Source organism: Coniophora puteana, assembly GCF_000271625.1.
Source record: "Coniophora puteana RWD-64-598 SS2 unplaced genomic scaffold CONPUscaffold_1, whole genome shotgun sequence".
In the NCBI taxonomy this organism is placed as follows: Eukaryota; Fungi; Basidiomycota; class Agaricomycetes; order Boletales; family Coniophoraceae; genus Coniophora; species Coniophora puteana.
Genome location: NW_006913053.1, coordinates 75,696 through 90,873, shown reverse-complemented (window position 1 = coordinate 90,873; position 15,178 = coordinate 75,696). Strand labels below are relative to the sequence as shown.

The 15,178-nt window shown below is 50.5% G+C and overlaps 7 protein-coding genes across 7 annotated transcripts; 5 read left to right on the top strand and 2 right to left on the bottom strand.

The window, feature by feature from the left end:
* Window positions 1-130: 130 nt before the first annotated feature.
* On the top strand, window positions 131-2,470 carry CONPUDRAFT_113995 (cytochrome P450; the record flags this gene model as incomplete). The annotated part of the gene is made up of 12 exons (XM_007764706.1): window positions 131-309; window positions 369-465; window positions 527-663; window positions 736-861; window positions 931-1,180; window positions 1,234-1,353; window positions 1,407-1,506; window positions 1,561-1,647; window positions 1,703-1,737; window positions 1,789-1,835; window positions 1,896-2,024; window positions 2,084-2,470. The coding sequence occupies 12 exons, from the start codon at window positions 131-133 to the stop codon at window positions 2,289-2,291; spliced, it is 1,515 nt and encodes a 504-aa protein (XP_007762896.1). The 3' UTR covers window positions 2,292-2,470.
* Window positions 2,471-3,647: 1,177 nt separating this feature from the next.
* Window positions 3,648-4,019, top strand: CONPUDRAFT_148038 (uncharacterized protein; the record flags this gene model as incomplete). The annotated part of the gene is made up of 3 exons (XM_007764705.1): window positions 3,648-3,653; window positions 3,712-3,848; window positions 3,899-4,019. The coding sequence occupies 3 exons, from the start codon at window positions 3,648-3,650 to the stop codon at window positions 4,017-4,019; spliced, it is 264 nt and encodes an 87-aa protein (XP_007762895.1).
* A 283-nt stretch (window positions 4,020-4,302) lies between these two features.
* Window positions 4,303-5,559, top strand: CONPUDRAFT_160827 (cytochrome P450). The gene is made up of 8 exons (XM_007764704.1): window positions 4,303-4,414; window positions 4,471-4,593; window positions 4,644-4,746; window positions 4,796-4,882; window positions 4,956-4,966; window positions 5,021-5,067; window positions 5,117-5,239; window positions 5,303-5,559. Exons 1-8 carry the CDS (start codon window positions 4,346-4,348, stop codon window positions 5,526-5,528), a joined length of 789 nt encoding a protein of 262 aa, XP_007762894.1. The 5' UTR covers window positions 4,303-4,345; the 3' UTR covers window positions 5,529-5,559.
* A 2,502-nt stretch (window positions 5,560-8,061) lies between these two features.
* CONPUDRAFT_45883 (fungal hydrophobin) lies at window positions 8,062-8,467 on the top strand (the record flags this gene model as incomplete). Its single annotated transcript, XM_007764361.1, has 3 exons — window positions 8,062-8,139; window positions 8,197-8,355; window positions 8,417-8,467. Coding segments are annotated over 3 exons (288 nt in total), but the record flags the coding sequence as incomplete, so codon positions are not given.
* A 415-nt stretch (window positions 8,468-8,882) lies between these two features.
* Window positions 8,883-9,820, top strand: CONPUDRAFT_160826 (uncharacterized protein; the record flags this gene model as incomplete). Its single annotated transcript, XM_007764703.1, has 3 exons — window positions 8,883-9,055; window positions 9,105-9,148; window positions 9,203-9,820. The coding sequence occupies 3 exons, from the start codon at window positions 8,883-8,885 to the stop codon at window positions 9,427-9,429; spliced, it is 444 nt and encodes a 147-aa protein (XP_007762893.1). The 3' UTR covers window positions 9,430-9,820.
* Window positions 9,821-9,822: 2 nt separating this feature from the next.
* On the bottom strand, window positions 9,823-12,004 carry CONPUDRAFT_148034 (cytochrome P450; the record flags this gene model as incomplete). The annotated part of the gene is made up of 10 exons (XM_007764702.1): window positions 9,823-10,039; window positions 10,101-10,229; window positions 10,287-10,455; window positions 10,518-10,617; window positions 10,683-10,808; window positions 10,879-11,128; window positions 11,201-11,326; window positions 11,384-11,617; window positions 11,683-11,880; window positions 11,949-12,004. 10 exons carry the CDS (start codon window positions 12,002-12,004, stop codon window positions 9,823-9,825), a joined length of 1,605 nt encoding a protein of 534 aa, XP_007762892.1.
* A 1,864-nt stretch (window positions 12,005-13,868) lies between these two features.
* On the bottom strand, window positions 13,869-14,434 carry CONPUDRAFT_94149 (fungal hydrophobin). The gene is made up of 3 exons (XM_007764701.1): window positions 14,285-14,434; window positions 13,988-14,227; window positions 13,869-13,933 (listed from the first exon to the last, which is right to left on the bottom strand). The coding sequence occupies exons 1-3, from the start codon at window positions 14,390-14,392 to the stop codon at window positions 13,883-13,885; spliced, it is 399 nt and encodes a 132-aa protein (XP_007762891.1). The 5' UTR covers window positions 14,393-14,434; the 3' UTR covers window positions 13,869-13,882.
* Between the last annotated feature and the right edge of the window lie 744 nt (window positions 14,435-15,178).

Here is a 15,178-nt window from a genome sequence, read left to right as displayed (position 1 = left end):
GACAAGAGGCGGGGAACGGGGACTTGGAAGGTGTACTTAAGCATGAGCTTTTAGGTCGTCTCACTTCTCGTGCGTGGCACGCCTCCTTCGATAGCACCTACTGGCAAAGTACACACTCCCAACTAGCAGGATGCCTCCGCAGCATCATCAACTCCTCTCGATACAAGACTTTCCGGCGCTAGCGCTCGCTGGAGCCCTCATCATTTTGGTTATCGCCCGCGAGGTCATCAATAAGCGCAGACGGGACTATCTTCTTCCACCGGGGCCGCCCGCAAAGTGGTTCTGGCAGAACCCCTTCCCTACATCTCAGTGCGTAAACGACACGTCTTCTCGCCTCTACTCTACACACAATGCTCATTTTGTACTAGAATACCCAAGGTCCTAGCGGAGCTGACGAACCAGTACGGTCCCGTATTCTCATTGCGTCAGGGGAACAAGGTCACGGTTGTGATTGGGCGAGTTCAGGTGCGCAGATCCGGCCACTACTCATTTAGCCAGGCTCATGTGACCGTCGCGATGTCTATAGCCTACGATAGACATATTGGAGAAGGAAGGAGGCTCTACCCTCAGTCGTCCCGAGCGCGTTGCAGCTCGCGACCTCGTCTCACGGCGCATGCGCCTGATCCTGGAGCCGGCTGGGGAGAGGTTCAGAATCATGCGAAGGTCAGCATCAATTTTCCCAGAACGCTGTCCGACAAATAAGCGTGGATCGACGTTAATTTCATCTAAACATAGAGCTATGCATGCACCGCTAATTCCCAAGGCTGCGGCTTCGTACGCGCCGATTCAAACGGAGGCGGCCAAGATCTACATTAAGAACCTCTTAGAGCAGCCGGACGATCATCAGCATTGGGCATCACTGTATGTTTCAGTTTCCTACTTTGGCTGAGATCCCTACGCAGTTGGTAATTGAGTGGCGGTGTCCGGTAGATTCTCAGCGTCGGTCGTTCTGAAGGTGACATACGGGAAGACGGCACCAGCATCCTTCGACGATCCGGATGTCAAGCGTATTCTGCGGAGCGTCATCAACTTTGCAAATTCGATGAAGCCCGGTGCATGGGCGGTTGACCGGATGCCGGTGCTGCGACACATCCCATGGTTTACGACCAAGCTCGACTCGTGGCATCAAGAGGAGTTTGGGCTGTTTAAGGAGCAAATGAACGGGACGAAGGATGCCATGGTACGTAATTGTCACATACAAATCCCCTGTACTCTAATGGTCGACGTCTATAGAAACGAGGAGACGATGGACCTTCGTTTGTTCGAAACTTGCTAGAGAAACGACAAGAGGGAATCACAGAGGACGTAATTGCGTATCTTGCAGGTTCTATGTACGGAGCTGGAACTGATACAGTACGTTTTCCGCTCATATACTATAGCTATAGTGGGTGTTCACTACTTTGCAGACATCCATAGCGATGTCGAACACAATAATGGCAGCTGCTCTCTACCCAGAGGCACAGGAACGGATGATAGAGGAGATAGACTTAGTGCTAGGCGATAGGGGTATGTAGATACGGCATGAAGATAATCATGTCATGTCTGACTTAGAGTCACCAGCTCCTTCGTTCGTCGACATGGGAACGCTGCCGCAGCTAGATGCCTTTACGCAGGAGGCTACAAGATGGCGACCTGTGATTCCGCTGGGTCAGTACATTTGAGCTTTCATCCACTCGACCTCGGAGTAATCGGGCTTTCATAGGATTCCCTCATCGCGCAACGACAGACATCATCTGGGTAAAGCAATTTTCAATCTCGAAATTCCACGTGAGATAAATATGACAAAAGAAAGGGTACCGTATCCCGGCAGACGCGACGATCGTAGGAAACCATTGGTGAGTCGTTTACTAGTGGCCGTGGAATGAACGAAAAATCGACATTGGGGTTTTCTCCAGGGCAATCTCTCGTGACCCCGAAGTCTACCCAGACCCCGAGAGGTTCAATCCTCAGCGTTGGTTAGACGAGAAAGGTAGTCTCAAGCCCAGTAATGAATTCCGATACTGGAGCTTCGGGTTTGGCAGACGGTTAGTAGAGAACCCGCAATTCCAGTGGAATAGTAATATCTTACCGCTCCACCCCATAGTGTATGTCCGGGCCAACACCTCGCCGGCCGCTCGCTCTTCATCACTTTGGCGATGGTGTTCTGGTGCTTCCGTGTCTCTGAAGACAAGTCACAGCCAATTGACTCGGATGGGTTTGACGACAAGATGATCGCGCATGCGTTCAAGTTCAAGGTGAAGTTTGAGCCTCGGAGGAGTCTGGAGGAGATTAGGGCTGCGATTAAGGTATAATTACATGAACCAAGGGCGACTACCTTTTGTACGAGCGCCGTATATTCTAAAAGAATGTGGCCAAGAGCTTTTTAAAACGCTCTTCGGGGATAAGAATCGTAGGTCGAATACAGCTGTAAATAAGCCGCTATGTAGAAGCTACCAGTAGAAAAGCTGCATGCATCAATCAAAAACCTGCGCTCTGAACTGAATAGAAAATTGGAAAGGCAGATGTGGCGTTCCATTTGTCCCGAACCGCGAAGCTTTGACATATCGGCATCTGAGAGTCTGTGTTGCGGAGTTGTCAATATTTGACCGTTGTGCGGCAGGCTGGCATGTCAGTAACTTGAGGGCCGGCCCCAGAATGACACATCCGCTCGCGTTTCACGCGCTAACGTTCAGTATCAGTCGCGCGACTTGGCCACGATTCGCTCACTCAATCTCGACCATAGCATTCCTCGATGTCGTGTCCGCGACGTGTTCTGCTTACCGATATGTCTCAGTCACCCGACACGAGGGGTGTTGCTGACATCGACAAGGCATGGGTCGACACTTGACGGTATCAACCTCCGACGTCGGATCACATACGAGGCCCGGCGGCACCGAATGGTCATGCAAGTAGCTGTGAAAACATTGCTTCAGGGGGCAGAAGGTAGGTTTATTGGCCACTGCGTTGATAAGCAATGCATACCTTCTCCAAAGACTAAATCTCAATGATAGTGACGAGCCTGTCCGCGAGAATCACATGAACCAACTTCTCAGTTCGTGCGAGCCCGTGCGCGCGTTTGTCAAAGATCTCACGCAAAGCACGATGCTGGTGCGACGTCCGCTTCATCGGACACGGGGGTTGCATGGGGCCTGATACGTGTAGATCCTCGACGTCGAGATTTATGTCTAGGTCGCCGGCATAGTCTCGGTGTCATGCTACGCTTACGCGGAACGCGATCATTTCGACGACGTATAAACCTGGCGCCACTACCTCCTCTGGCAGTCCTCTAATCTGTACTTTCACTCACCTCAACCATCATGGAGCTGTTGAACGAGATCCCTGCTCAGCTACAGGCATTCTTGAAGACACTGACTCCCACCACTGGAGCGCTCTATACAGGATCTTTCATCGCCGCATTATACGGCGTTGGAAAAGCGATCGGCTGCAGGCAGTCCCTTCCACTCCCGGTCCTCCTGCAAAATGGTTCTTCGAGCCACCGTTCCCTGAGAAAAAGTACGTTTCTTTGTTGGAACATATCAAGATACTGACACGCTTCCTTGCCCCCCCCCCCCCCCAGCGTAGCGCGCACTCTTGCGGATATGACGGAGCGGTATGGTCCTGTGTTCACCATCAAGCAATGAAGCAATGTGTTTGTCATCGTTGGCATAATGGAGGTATGGGGCTCCTCTACCTCACTGTATCTGATCCGGAATGACAGTCTGAGACCTCCAGGCGGCAACCGAGATCATGGAGAAAGACGGAGCTTCCAACATCGATCGATCACGGAACATCATTGCGACTGAGTTACTCGCCAATGCTGGTCGCATCATCATGGAAAGCGGAGGTGATCGCTTTCGCAAGATGAGACGGTGCGTATATATGCTACAGGAGATATTCTGGGCTACTGACCGTTCGGCAGAGCGGTGTTTACAGCGCTGCAGCCCAAAGCCTCCGAGAGCTACCAGCCCCTCCAGATAGCTAATGCTCGCATTCTTATGCTCAAATTACTACAAGCCATGACAGATTTGCCGACCATATAAAGACGTGCACACCGACCCTGTGTTATGCATATGGCTTGGCCCTGTGTGTTGATATAATTCTTCGCCATGTATGCTGCCTCAGTTATATTAAAGATCGCCTGTGGAAAACAAACCCCGGCAACAATCGACTCGCCAGAGGTGAAGCGTGTTCATCTGCTCTTCGGACGCTCCGCATCTCTCTTTATTCCTAGGCGGTACATGGTCTCATGCTTCCCCTTCCTTAAAGCATTTCATCGCCTAGGAGGAATGAAACGTATCTGCGACACGCTTGAATCTGTGGGGCTTACGTGGGTGAGAGACGGGTCATTGGTGCATTTGGATACGAGATGCTCGAATGGCAAAAGCTCGAGCAGGACCTTGCCTATGGCCAGCTCAACAAGGTTCGACAGCAAATGGTCCGTTGCCTATTCCCTTCTTCGCAAGCATCCTATCTGATGCAACGGTGTCCTAGGACGATGGGACGGCTGGGCCATCATTCACCAGATACGTTCTCGAAAATCGGGACGTTCATGAACTCGGGCCAGATAATATGGCATATCTAGCGCTCGGTCTTTTCGGTGCAGGAAGCGATACCGTGGGTCTTTAGTTGACGCATAGAAATATTTATACTGACGATTGGAATAGACCGCAATAGCACTGACGCACGCGATAATGCTCGCAGCTGCTTTTCCCGACGCACAAGCTCGCCTCCACGCGGAGATAGACGCTGTAGTTGGAGGAGAAAGAGGTACGCCATGTGAGTCTGGAGGAGACGCTCTTCCTGATGTCATTCGTAGCACCGATGTTTGATGATCATGACAGCCTGAATGAGCTGTGGGCTTGGACACAGGAGGTGTTGCGGTTCAGGCCTGTTGTCCCTGGTGGTGAGCGCCACATTTGCTATTGCGTGCTACACGTCCTCATGCGGGTGTCGAATTGCCCATGTTGTTAACAAAGATATCGTCTACGTGAGTTGATCCAAATCCTTCCCTACAAGCTCCCGGATCAATGGATATGCACAGAAAAACTACGTCATCCCTACGGGTACAGTACTTCTAGGCACCCATTGGTGAGTATCTCATTAGTATCATGTCTTCGTATCTTAAATTTCGAGATAGGGCCATTTCACGGGACCCAGATGCATTCCCAACCCCAGACACTTTTGATCCTCAGCGTTGGCTCGACGCTGACGGGCAGCCAAGGAAAGACATGAGGTACTTTACGTATGGTTTCGGAAGACGGTAAGCGGCTTGTTGACATATACTGAACGAGTACTCATCAAAGTTTGGCCTTCATTCGTGCAGCGTCTGCCCAGGACAACACGTCGCGAATAGGTCTATCTACATCAACCTCACGTTGATCTTGTGGGCCTTCAAGGTTGTGCCTGTCCTAGGCAAGGATTTCGACTTGAACTCTTGGGAGGATGGGTTCACGTCGCGTTTACCTCCGTTTTCGGTAACGTTTGAGTACCGCCGCGATGAAGACACGATTAGAAGAGCGTTGGATGCGTTCAAGGATGAGAGTGCATAAGAGTCCATAGCATACCGCAATGATTTGGCAGATCTTAGGGACTGTATGAACACATACTTGGGTAACCTCACCCAAGACGGAATGCCGTATATAAAGATGCTCGAGAGATTCTTTGATATGTTGAAACTCAACCATTCTGATCTCTTCGGGCTCAGCGAACGTAGAAAGGTCGATGCAAAATGATGCATGATGTCCGTACAATTGCCGTGCATATTTCATCTAGATCTGCGCCCCTAAATGTCCCACAGCCAACTTCAAATGGTACAGAGTAGCACTGAGGACGTATCCTGTCATACGTCAGTCAGACAGTCTATCAATCCATCATCAAGGGAATATGCACATGAAGGAAAGCGGGGAAGTCAGGAACCCGATTTTGTGTAGCCATTGGCGGAAGCGCTCGGCACGACAATATTGCGGGGCGGAGTTTCACTATCAAAGCCGGAGCAACACCTGCCATCTTTCAACAGATCGCATATGTTTGGTCTATAGCCTCTCTTATAACCTGTGTCAGGTACCAGCATGCTCCCTGATATATGTGGGCCCGGAATAATGCCACAAACAAGTTCTAGGAGCCTATGGGAAGACTTGTTCGGAACAAGATGTCAGTAGTGCTAGTGAGGAGCCACCGAGTCCACAGGCTTTGGCATGCTGCGGTGACATATAAACCTGAGATTTTAGGCGAGTATGCCGACTGGCTTTGTTGTCATCTCATTCTCTGAGACCTCAGGATTCCAGTATATTCTTCCAAACTACTGCAGGGAAAACCGCCACGATGGTGCAACTATGTTGTAATATCTGATTAAAGGCATTTATCACTCGGCTGGGTAGCAAGATTGCGATGTGAGTTCGGCTGCGGGTAAAGCGTAAGGACGTATTCATAAACACGAACAATCGCGAGTTTTTCGGGAGCAAGATGCACCAGGAGCTGCACTTCGTCATCTGAGGTACCAAGATGTTTGGAATTGATCCAACAAAGCACCCCCCTGAGTCCAAGATCATCGGTCAACACCCGAGAGGAAACCCCACGAAAACGCTGTACGCCGAAGAGAAGGTGCAAAGGGACCATCATGTAGACGTCGGGTATCTTGGGCAGTTCCAACGATAGCGTCAATCAGGCAACCGATATGGCCGGACAGGCGATTGTCCGAGGACACCGACACGGATGTCAAAATCGTTGTTTGAATAGAGTGTCTTGCAAGTCAATTCAATGAGGGTATTAATGGATGATTGAGAGGTTTTCGTCTTGCCTTGAGACTTCCTGACACGAGGCGTGCAGCAGCAGCATGGACCCACCCGTGTCTTGATCTCGACAGGTCTCGACGTTGAACGTTTGAACAGCGTTGGAACACAATTCAGTTGTCCTGCAAGTGGCTGCGGGGCGGAGTTTAAATATTGCAGGAAAGATCCGAAACCTGTGGCAACAAGTCAACAAGCCACGCGCCTTCGTTTTGTCCGCCATACTCCACTTCGAGGCACGAGAGCATCGTTTGTTCCGATCATATCATTCATCCTCGAAATCAGTGACGGATTTGTCTAGGCCTCAAACATCTGGATGGCTGTACGAATATGGTGTTGAAAGCACGCCGCGAACGCCGGGCGAATGAGATTACGAAATCCGTAAGTGGAGCGAGGTGAAATGTCGCGGTTCATCTGGTGTCCCTCGAAAAATAGAACCCATATTTATTGTTCGGATATCTATCCAGGAAACTTGAACACATTACTCAGTCAGTCGAGATCTGTTAACTGAAACTTGGAAAGCATACTCGTACCAGCATGTATATGCTCGACGTCCACTGTTCCCCACAACATCAGTCTCTCATGTGTCTGTATTCTTCTAACGCCTGATGCCACCAACTGTTGCATGTGCGATAAATTTCCGTTCGCGAGGCAGATACCGCTGATTCATTCATTTCTCCAGGCATATTGCGGTCTATATCTTCCATTAGCGCATTATCAACGTCACAATGGGACTGGGATGGGAGTATCTTATGGTGCAGCAGCCCAACTTCCGAGAACTCCAATGAACCATCTCAATGGATATACTTCTTAGTGACAACCCATTCATTCTAGCTCATTTCGACGAACATCGTATCGCTGTTGCAGCCGCTCGCTCAATACGGGTTGCTCGGTATCTGCCCATCGCCGCATACTTCGTCCGCTATGCGTACCCATAGCTCGAACTTCTCCCACCGGCTGTCAATGTCAAACTGTTTTGTGAGGGCCTTGATCGCTGGGTCATTCCAGCAGCTCAAGTGGCCCATATTGAGCGCACGGGCCAGCACCAGGAATATATAAAAGCTTCTCATTCTGCATAATCTACTCCTCAGCAAATACCTTCAACCGTCTTCTCTCCTCACAACTTTCCTCACAATGTTCGCTCGTCTTTCCTCTGTTGTCCTCGCAGCCTCTGCCCTTGTTGTTGCCATGCCCGGAGGGGGATGGGGAGGAGGAAGCACCACCACTGTCACTGTGGTATGCATCGTGCTCAATGCCATCGACTGTCGTCATCTTAACACGCTCTTTATAACAGACGGCGCCCGCGTCCACCTCCACCGAGCCCGCCAGCCAGTGCGACACTGGCAGCCTCCAGTGCTGCAACAGCGTCCAGAAGGTCATTTCCCCTTATTTCCTCCCTCTTCGCAATATGTGTTAACATTCGCTGTGGTAGGCCTCCGATCCATCTACCAATGCGCTTCTCGGCCTTCTCGGCATCGTCTTGGACAACCTTGACGTCCTGGTCGGTATAACCTGCTCGCCCATCCAAGTTCTCAGCTCCGATGGCGGATCTTGCACTGCCGAGCCCGTTTGTTGCGAGAACAACAACTTCGTCAGTGTTCTTGCGACTGCCAAGTTCTTTACATTCCTGATTTTGAACTTCATCATCACAGAATGGACTCATATCTCTGGGCTGTTCCCCCGTCAACCTCAACCTCAAGTAAAGTGTACATCATTGCTTTCTTTATTGTTAACTGTGTGCTGTACCGAGAAAGTTGTTATAGAACGTCTTTGTTTCTGAAATTGTAGCGAATATTTCCTCGCCGCTCGTGTTCTGTGTTTAGGGAACATGACCGTATTTTCGAGCTTCGTGTAGAAGAATCAGGTGTCATTCAAAGTCTCAAAGCAGACGGTAAACTATGCTACCATTAAAACCTGATTTCCTCGTACGTTCTCGATAGACAATGTTGAGCGTTATGTTGAACTCTCCCTGTCGACGCGTCGGCTGTGACGTAAAGTCAGCCACGTGACTTGATGAGGGCAGGCAGCCGCGCGTTTCGTCGCCGTCGGGTCTCTGTTATATTCTGTTGACTTCAAGATAGGGCTATGCAGAACTCGCATGCCTACCATTTTTCTTCAATGAACACGCTTTCGTCTCTGCCCACAAGTATGAGCATGTCTTCGTCATCAGGGACGATCTCGGATTCTGTCAACAATCCCAACTCAACCGAGATATTCCGGCAAAACCTTCAGGTAGCTCACTCTCAGGTCAATCGCACTCACATGCTTGCCAAGGCGTGTCTTGCATCCGTGTACGTTCACTTCTCATGTGGTATTGCTACAAGTGCTGATAAGTAGCAGCGAACGTGCTTATCAGCCAGAAACAAGCCCGATACAGACTCAAGGTGCGTCTCTTTCCATCACGTACACAGCTTGTAACTCAACTCGTTTGACCCCAGCCGATTTTAGAGAGCTGACGAGCCTGCTGCACGCGCTTCATGACTTCTTCCACCAATCTGGCCTCGGCGCACTCCCGCTTCTCCCTATGCCCGGCGATACCCACCATGAACCTCCGACGTTCCCATCCGAGCCCGAGCTGACGCAGGCTGTAGGCGCGGCGTTTGATCGTCTCAAGCGTTCTCAGGAAAGCGCCGCGGTGGTATCTAGCCTTCTCAACCCGTCGTGACAAACTCAAGCTGGTATCTCTGCACGGAGTTAGACGTTGGGATAGTCCCGGAGACGACAACGACGACGACGACAAGAGAATGTCGTATCGTAGGATGAGTAGCTACGAACACGCGCAACCACGCTCTATAAACTCCGCTGTCCATGTCAGTCCTAAACTACGCATAGTGCCCCCCTCCTGGCATCGGTCCGACCCTTCCCTATTCCAAAGTCGTCAGCGCTGGTAACGATCGGCTATGGGAAGTGAAATATATTGCACCTGGCCCCTACCGAAGCGAAGGCATATACGATTTAAGCTGTAAGATGTTTACAAATCATGGCGATACAGTAATATAAATACTTGTCGGATTGATACATGTGTAGAGAAAGACATATCATTATAAGTTTGCCGCGTCTAGATGCTGAAGTCGCCAAGGAGCTGCTTAATCTCTTCGATACTTCGACGTGGCTCAACGGCAACCTTGAACCCGCGGTGATGTGAAACATTATTAGCATCGTACGCGTCCACGTCGATGGGATGCGCCGGGTCCTCTGCAATACGGAAGGCCCAGAACAGGAGAGCCATGGTGATAAACATAGATCGGTTTGCTACGTGTTGACCAGGGCAGACGCTGCAAAGCGAGTCAGTGTCATGGACTGGGGTGGAGGCAAGGGAGGGAGGCCAAGGCGTACCGTCTTCCAAAACCGTAGGTGAAGTACCGTATCTCCTTCTGAGACTTCAACTGGCCGTCTGCACTTAACCAACGCTGCGGGTCAAACTTCTCCGGGTCGTGAAAAGCGACCGGATCGCGCGAGATGGCCCTGTTCCGCCGTCACAGTCAGTGTCTGAGATGAACTATAGCGCGAAGGGAAACACACCAGTGACAGCCAAGGATGGCCGTACCCTCAGGGATGTGATACCCATTCCACGCAAAGTCGGCCGTCGCTTTATGCATGACACCGAGTGGCACAATCGGGCGCCAGCGCAGTGCCTCCTGCGTGAAGGCATCGAGGTAAGGTAAAGTGTGCATATCATCAGGTGTCGGAACTACGTATCAGCAGCATGTTAATGATACACTGCTATTACTCAAGAGAGAAATTAGTGCGTACCCCGGTCGCTGATGATGGTATCAATTTCCGCATGTATTTTGGCCTGAAGGTCAGGATACTTCGCGGCTGCAAGGACAATAGTGGACATTCCGACAGACGTCTGATGAATATCGGTTACACGTAAGTGAGTAAAAGGCTGGACTTATTATGGTTCGCAATGCGTACCGTATCCGAACCCGCTGCGTAAAGGGTGCCAGCGAGATATGCCGTCTCGTCAGGGGTGAGACCATGCACCTCTGGGTTCTCGAGCAGATACCGCGTGAACGATGGTCCGATATCTTCCCCTCCCTCCTATCCGGATATACTGTGTCAAATCACTGCGGCCCACCGTACGATACGGCAGGCTAAGTAAATAACTCACGATGGCACTTTTTGTCTTGCCGACTTGCTCATAGAACAAACCGAGCTCGTACTGGCGGTATTCTTTCAGCTCCGGTGCGTATCCGGGGACGTTCTTCAACCAAGGAAGCCGTTGGGCGAGATATTCGCCCGGGCGGACGACGCGAGAAAAATGTTTTATAACCTTGTGGATTCGCTTGATGTCGGGGTCGTCAAATGAGGATGGAGCGGATTTTCCGTAGGTCAGCTTGAGTGTAACAGTCGCTGCGTACCTATAAAACAATTGTAAGTAGTGAAAGAAGGGGGGACAACGGGGTCTGTAGGAATAATAGGGAATGTCTCACAGTTCTGCATGATGCTGAGCAAGATCAGGGCGCTCAAGCATATTCAGGACATATCTCTTGGCGGCTTCGAATTGAAGCGGCGCGTACGACATGGCAGTCTTCGGCTGAAGTGGCTCGTGTACTGCCCTATGGTCAAAGTACACACTTGAGTTTCAAATCGCTGCCATGAAGTAGATTACTCACTTGCACATCCTCTTGAATAGATCTCCAGCAGGCTGGGAAATGAGCCTCTGGCCCCGCGAGAGCATCGTCCCTGCTGCGACAAGCTCTGGCCTGCTGAGCGTGATGCCTCCATGTGTCTCGAGAATTTCAAGCGCGGGCTCAACGCGACCGATGACGATGGTGATATTGTTACCACTGCGTAGGGTGAAGACGTCACCATACTGTTCGGTCAACTTCGATATTTCAAGATGAGTGCTGGAAGTAGTAACAAATCAATCACTATTGCAGTTGCAGTCAAAACTCAAAAGGAGCACACGCACTTATGCAGGGGTATCGGGCTGTCCCAGAACCATTTCGCGGGCGGGCCGGGTGGAAGGGTTGAGAGGCGTTTTGAATCGTCGATCGCTTTGCGAACGAGGTACGTCGCTATAGTGGTTGCGGCTGCAGCACCAACAAGAAGAGAGGGGTGAGAGTTTGAAAGAAAGTCTGGGGAGGATATCGCTGCTAAATGGCTGTTACTGTTAGCTGGTTTGCAGAGTGGTGCGTTTGAGCGTCAGTTCTTATATGCATAGCTCCTTGCACACACCTGACGTCGTCAATCTGTCCGATGGAGCTCGGAAAGCACAAGGTGCGATGAGTCATGACCTTTGGGGAAGTGAGGAAAAAGGAGGCGACCAGGAGGTGACCAACATCCAACTATCAATCTGAATTTATCCGCGTCGTACTTTGGGTTCAGGGCCCAGATCGACAGCTTTGACGATCGACCGACTCGTCGAATGCTCATTCATAGAAATCACGTAAGCATGGAGCCTTTGAACTTGTCTTTGGCTCCGAGGCCATCGACGGCGAAAGACGGCGAAATATGGCTCCGGTGACGTTGCTAGAACGAAAAAATGAGACGAGGATGAAGCTTGGGACAGCAGTCCGACGTCGGAGAAGCTATGAGAAGCCGTCGTTATTGCGGAAGCTTTGCGACATGTCCGTTCACATCCGACACTTAGACAACACGCGCGACGTCAGCACCAGTGCGGGGTGAATCGATCGACAGATGGAGAAACGGATACGACTATGGTTTCCCCACAATAGTATACGATGAATTTCGTGTACACTTCAGCGCCGAGACGAGACCACTAATCGACACCCTCCTCAAATATCACACTCACTCATAACCACCCCTCCTCTACATTCCATGGCCCAATTGCGACCTTGATCCTCGTATGTTGGCTCGTAATGCCTTCTCCGAATACGATAGCGTTGGTCCCGTGCGTCGGGTCACCTGCGGAACAGGACGAACATCGAGCGGCTTGCAACGCGTCGCGATTGGCAGACTCGACGGTAGAGCACGAGCCAATGTTGACTGGGAGTTTACAATTTTGGAGCGAGCCCGAAAGATACGCTCACTAAAGAAGCAGAAACAGAGCATTTCATACGAAGAGTATCATCGAGCTGGGCGAGTGAACAACTTTTAGTGTGGTCCGCCATAGGCAGAGTGAAACCGAAGCAGAGACACGTTGCTGACTCACCCCGATTTGGAAGCCGAGACCCCGAAACAGTAGAGAGCTTTTGACTTGACGAGCCTTGTCGTATGTTCACATGAGCGATATATGCTACCAGGCCAGTGATGATACAACAGTGAATCTGCTGCCATTAAAAAGCAATCCACCCAATTTATTTTATCATTTCTACTCTCATCAGCCTCAAGAAGGGGCGTAGATAGCTTGCTCATCACTTCTCGCTCTTAAGTACTCGTGCGCTCTAGCATCATTAACTTATAAACCGACCTTTGACGCCTGGATCCCATCCGAAGTCGTTTGAATGGTGCATTAGCAATGGCGCTTGTACTGATGCTACATGTGATCGTACACTCAACAATTCGCTTCCTAGTACTCAGCTTCATTGGAGATTCAAATTAAGCCTTGCAACATATCGTTGCCGTAGTTCTGCTTTGGTGTGTTCAGTATTAGTTCGATTGATGTGATTCGGCTCTGCTGGGTCAAGGCATTCTTTATCCATGAATCTCATCAGGGATTCTAAGCTGTTTCCTCGAGACCGACCGTGAACCTTACAATGGTCTAAACTTGGAACGATTTCTGGATCTGGAACCGGAGAATGTCCATCTACTTCTAATGGTGCCGGTCTCTGACATCGTGGGTGCATGATTCGGATATCTCACCCTATCATCGATCAAGTCACCGAATGTTTATAGTGGAATTATTAATATCCGTTGCTGTTGGCTTTTTTCTTTGGCAGTGACACCGCCATCCACAGCGATGCTCGATACATTAGATTAGACGGGTCATCAACTACAACACAGATACTAACTGACCAGTAACTTACTGACACCTGTCAGCGTGGTCGGTTAGCTGAAAATGGTAAAATCATATGTATCTTTACACTTAAAAGACCTAGAAGTCCAAGTCATTCATTTAACCAAACAATAAATCGTCTATTCACTGTACAACATATGCAGTTTATTGGACAACACTAAACTGTCCAAGAAAGTGGTGGTATACAGAATATTTACTTGAGCGAGAGGTTGACGGGAACACAGCCAAGGGAGATGAGGCCGCTCTGCAGGGATTTATGAAGTTCTATACCCCATAAGTAATGTAGAAATGGACTTACGAAGTTGTTGTTCTCGCAGCAGACAGGGTCGGCGGTGCAACCGCTACTGCCCGAGCTGAGGACACTGATAGGGCTGCAGGTGAGGCCAACCAGAACGTCCAGGTTGGAGAGGACGACGCCAAGGAGACCGAGGATCGCGGAGGCGCTCTCGCTCTTAGCAGACGTGACAGTGTCGCAACACTGGAGGGAGCCAGTGTCGCACGAGCTGGCGGGCTCAGTGGAGGTGCTGGCGGGCGCGGTCTATGAGGCGAAGTTAGACTAGATGCAGAAGGGACTATGGTGGAGACGAGCGCGTACCACAGTGACCGTAGTCGTGCTCGTAGCGGGCGACGTGGTCTCCCAAGGCATGGCGGCCGCAAGGACACCAGCACTGAGAACGACGACAGAGGAGAGCTGAGCGCGCATGATGGTACGAGAGTGCAGTAGAAGTGAGAGCTGTTGCTGAAGAGTTCTCCTGGAAGACGTGTCTGCTTTTATACCTCGAGATATGGTCCGTGCGGGTATGTGGTATCATCACCGAGGTAGCCCGCGTGTTGCGTCCAGCAGTGAATCAGAAAATCTCGATGAGTGACCCAACGTTGGACATGTTGTAATGTCGCATATGCATGATCATTGATATTTTTAGCACAAAGGTGCTGAAATCCCGATATACAAAGAACCCGCCCAGTAGAACTGATCCATGGGGTTTCATGGGTTTCCGTAATTTCGTGGTAGGGACCATCGGCTCAATCATGTGAATGCTTCGTCGGGTTCCGTCATTGAATGCTGAGCTTCCGGCGATACTGCATGATGGTGAAACTCGAGTACCTATAGTCACTAGTAAATTGGTGCTAGAGTTCAAGACTAGGATCTGCAAATGTATCTTCGAAGTCGGCGGGAGGCCCCGCAGCGTATGGATATAGCGGGCTTACCCTGTGATACTACTGCACGCTGCCATCACGATGTAATGTCAGGCTGTCATGCAGGTCGAACGCAGTACACGCCCTTTCAGTCTTCATACGATGAAAGATCATAGACCCAGACGGGGTAAATTGCTGCCTTGTCGCACGGTTGAGTTCTGAAAGTCCGAGGACGTATGCAGTTGGGACCGGCTCTCTTCCTCCAAAACAGATACTGAATAGTATGGTTCGCGTGGAGGGGTGAGGGTACGCACTGTATGTGTAATAGCGGAGATTCTGAGATATCCCACCA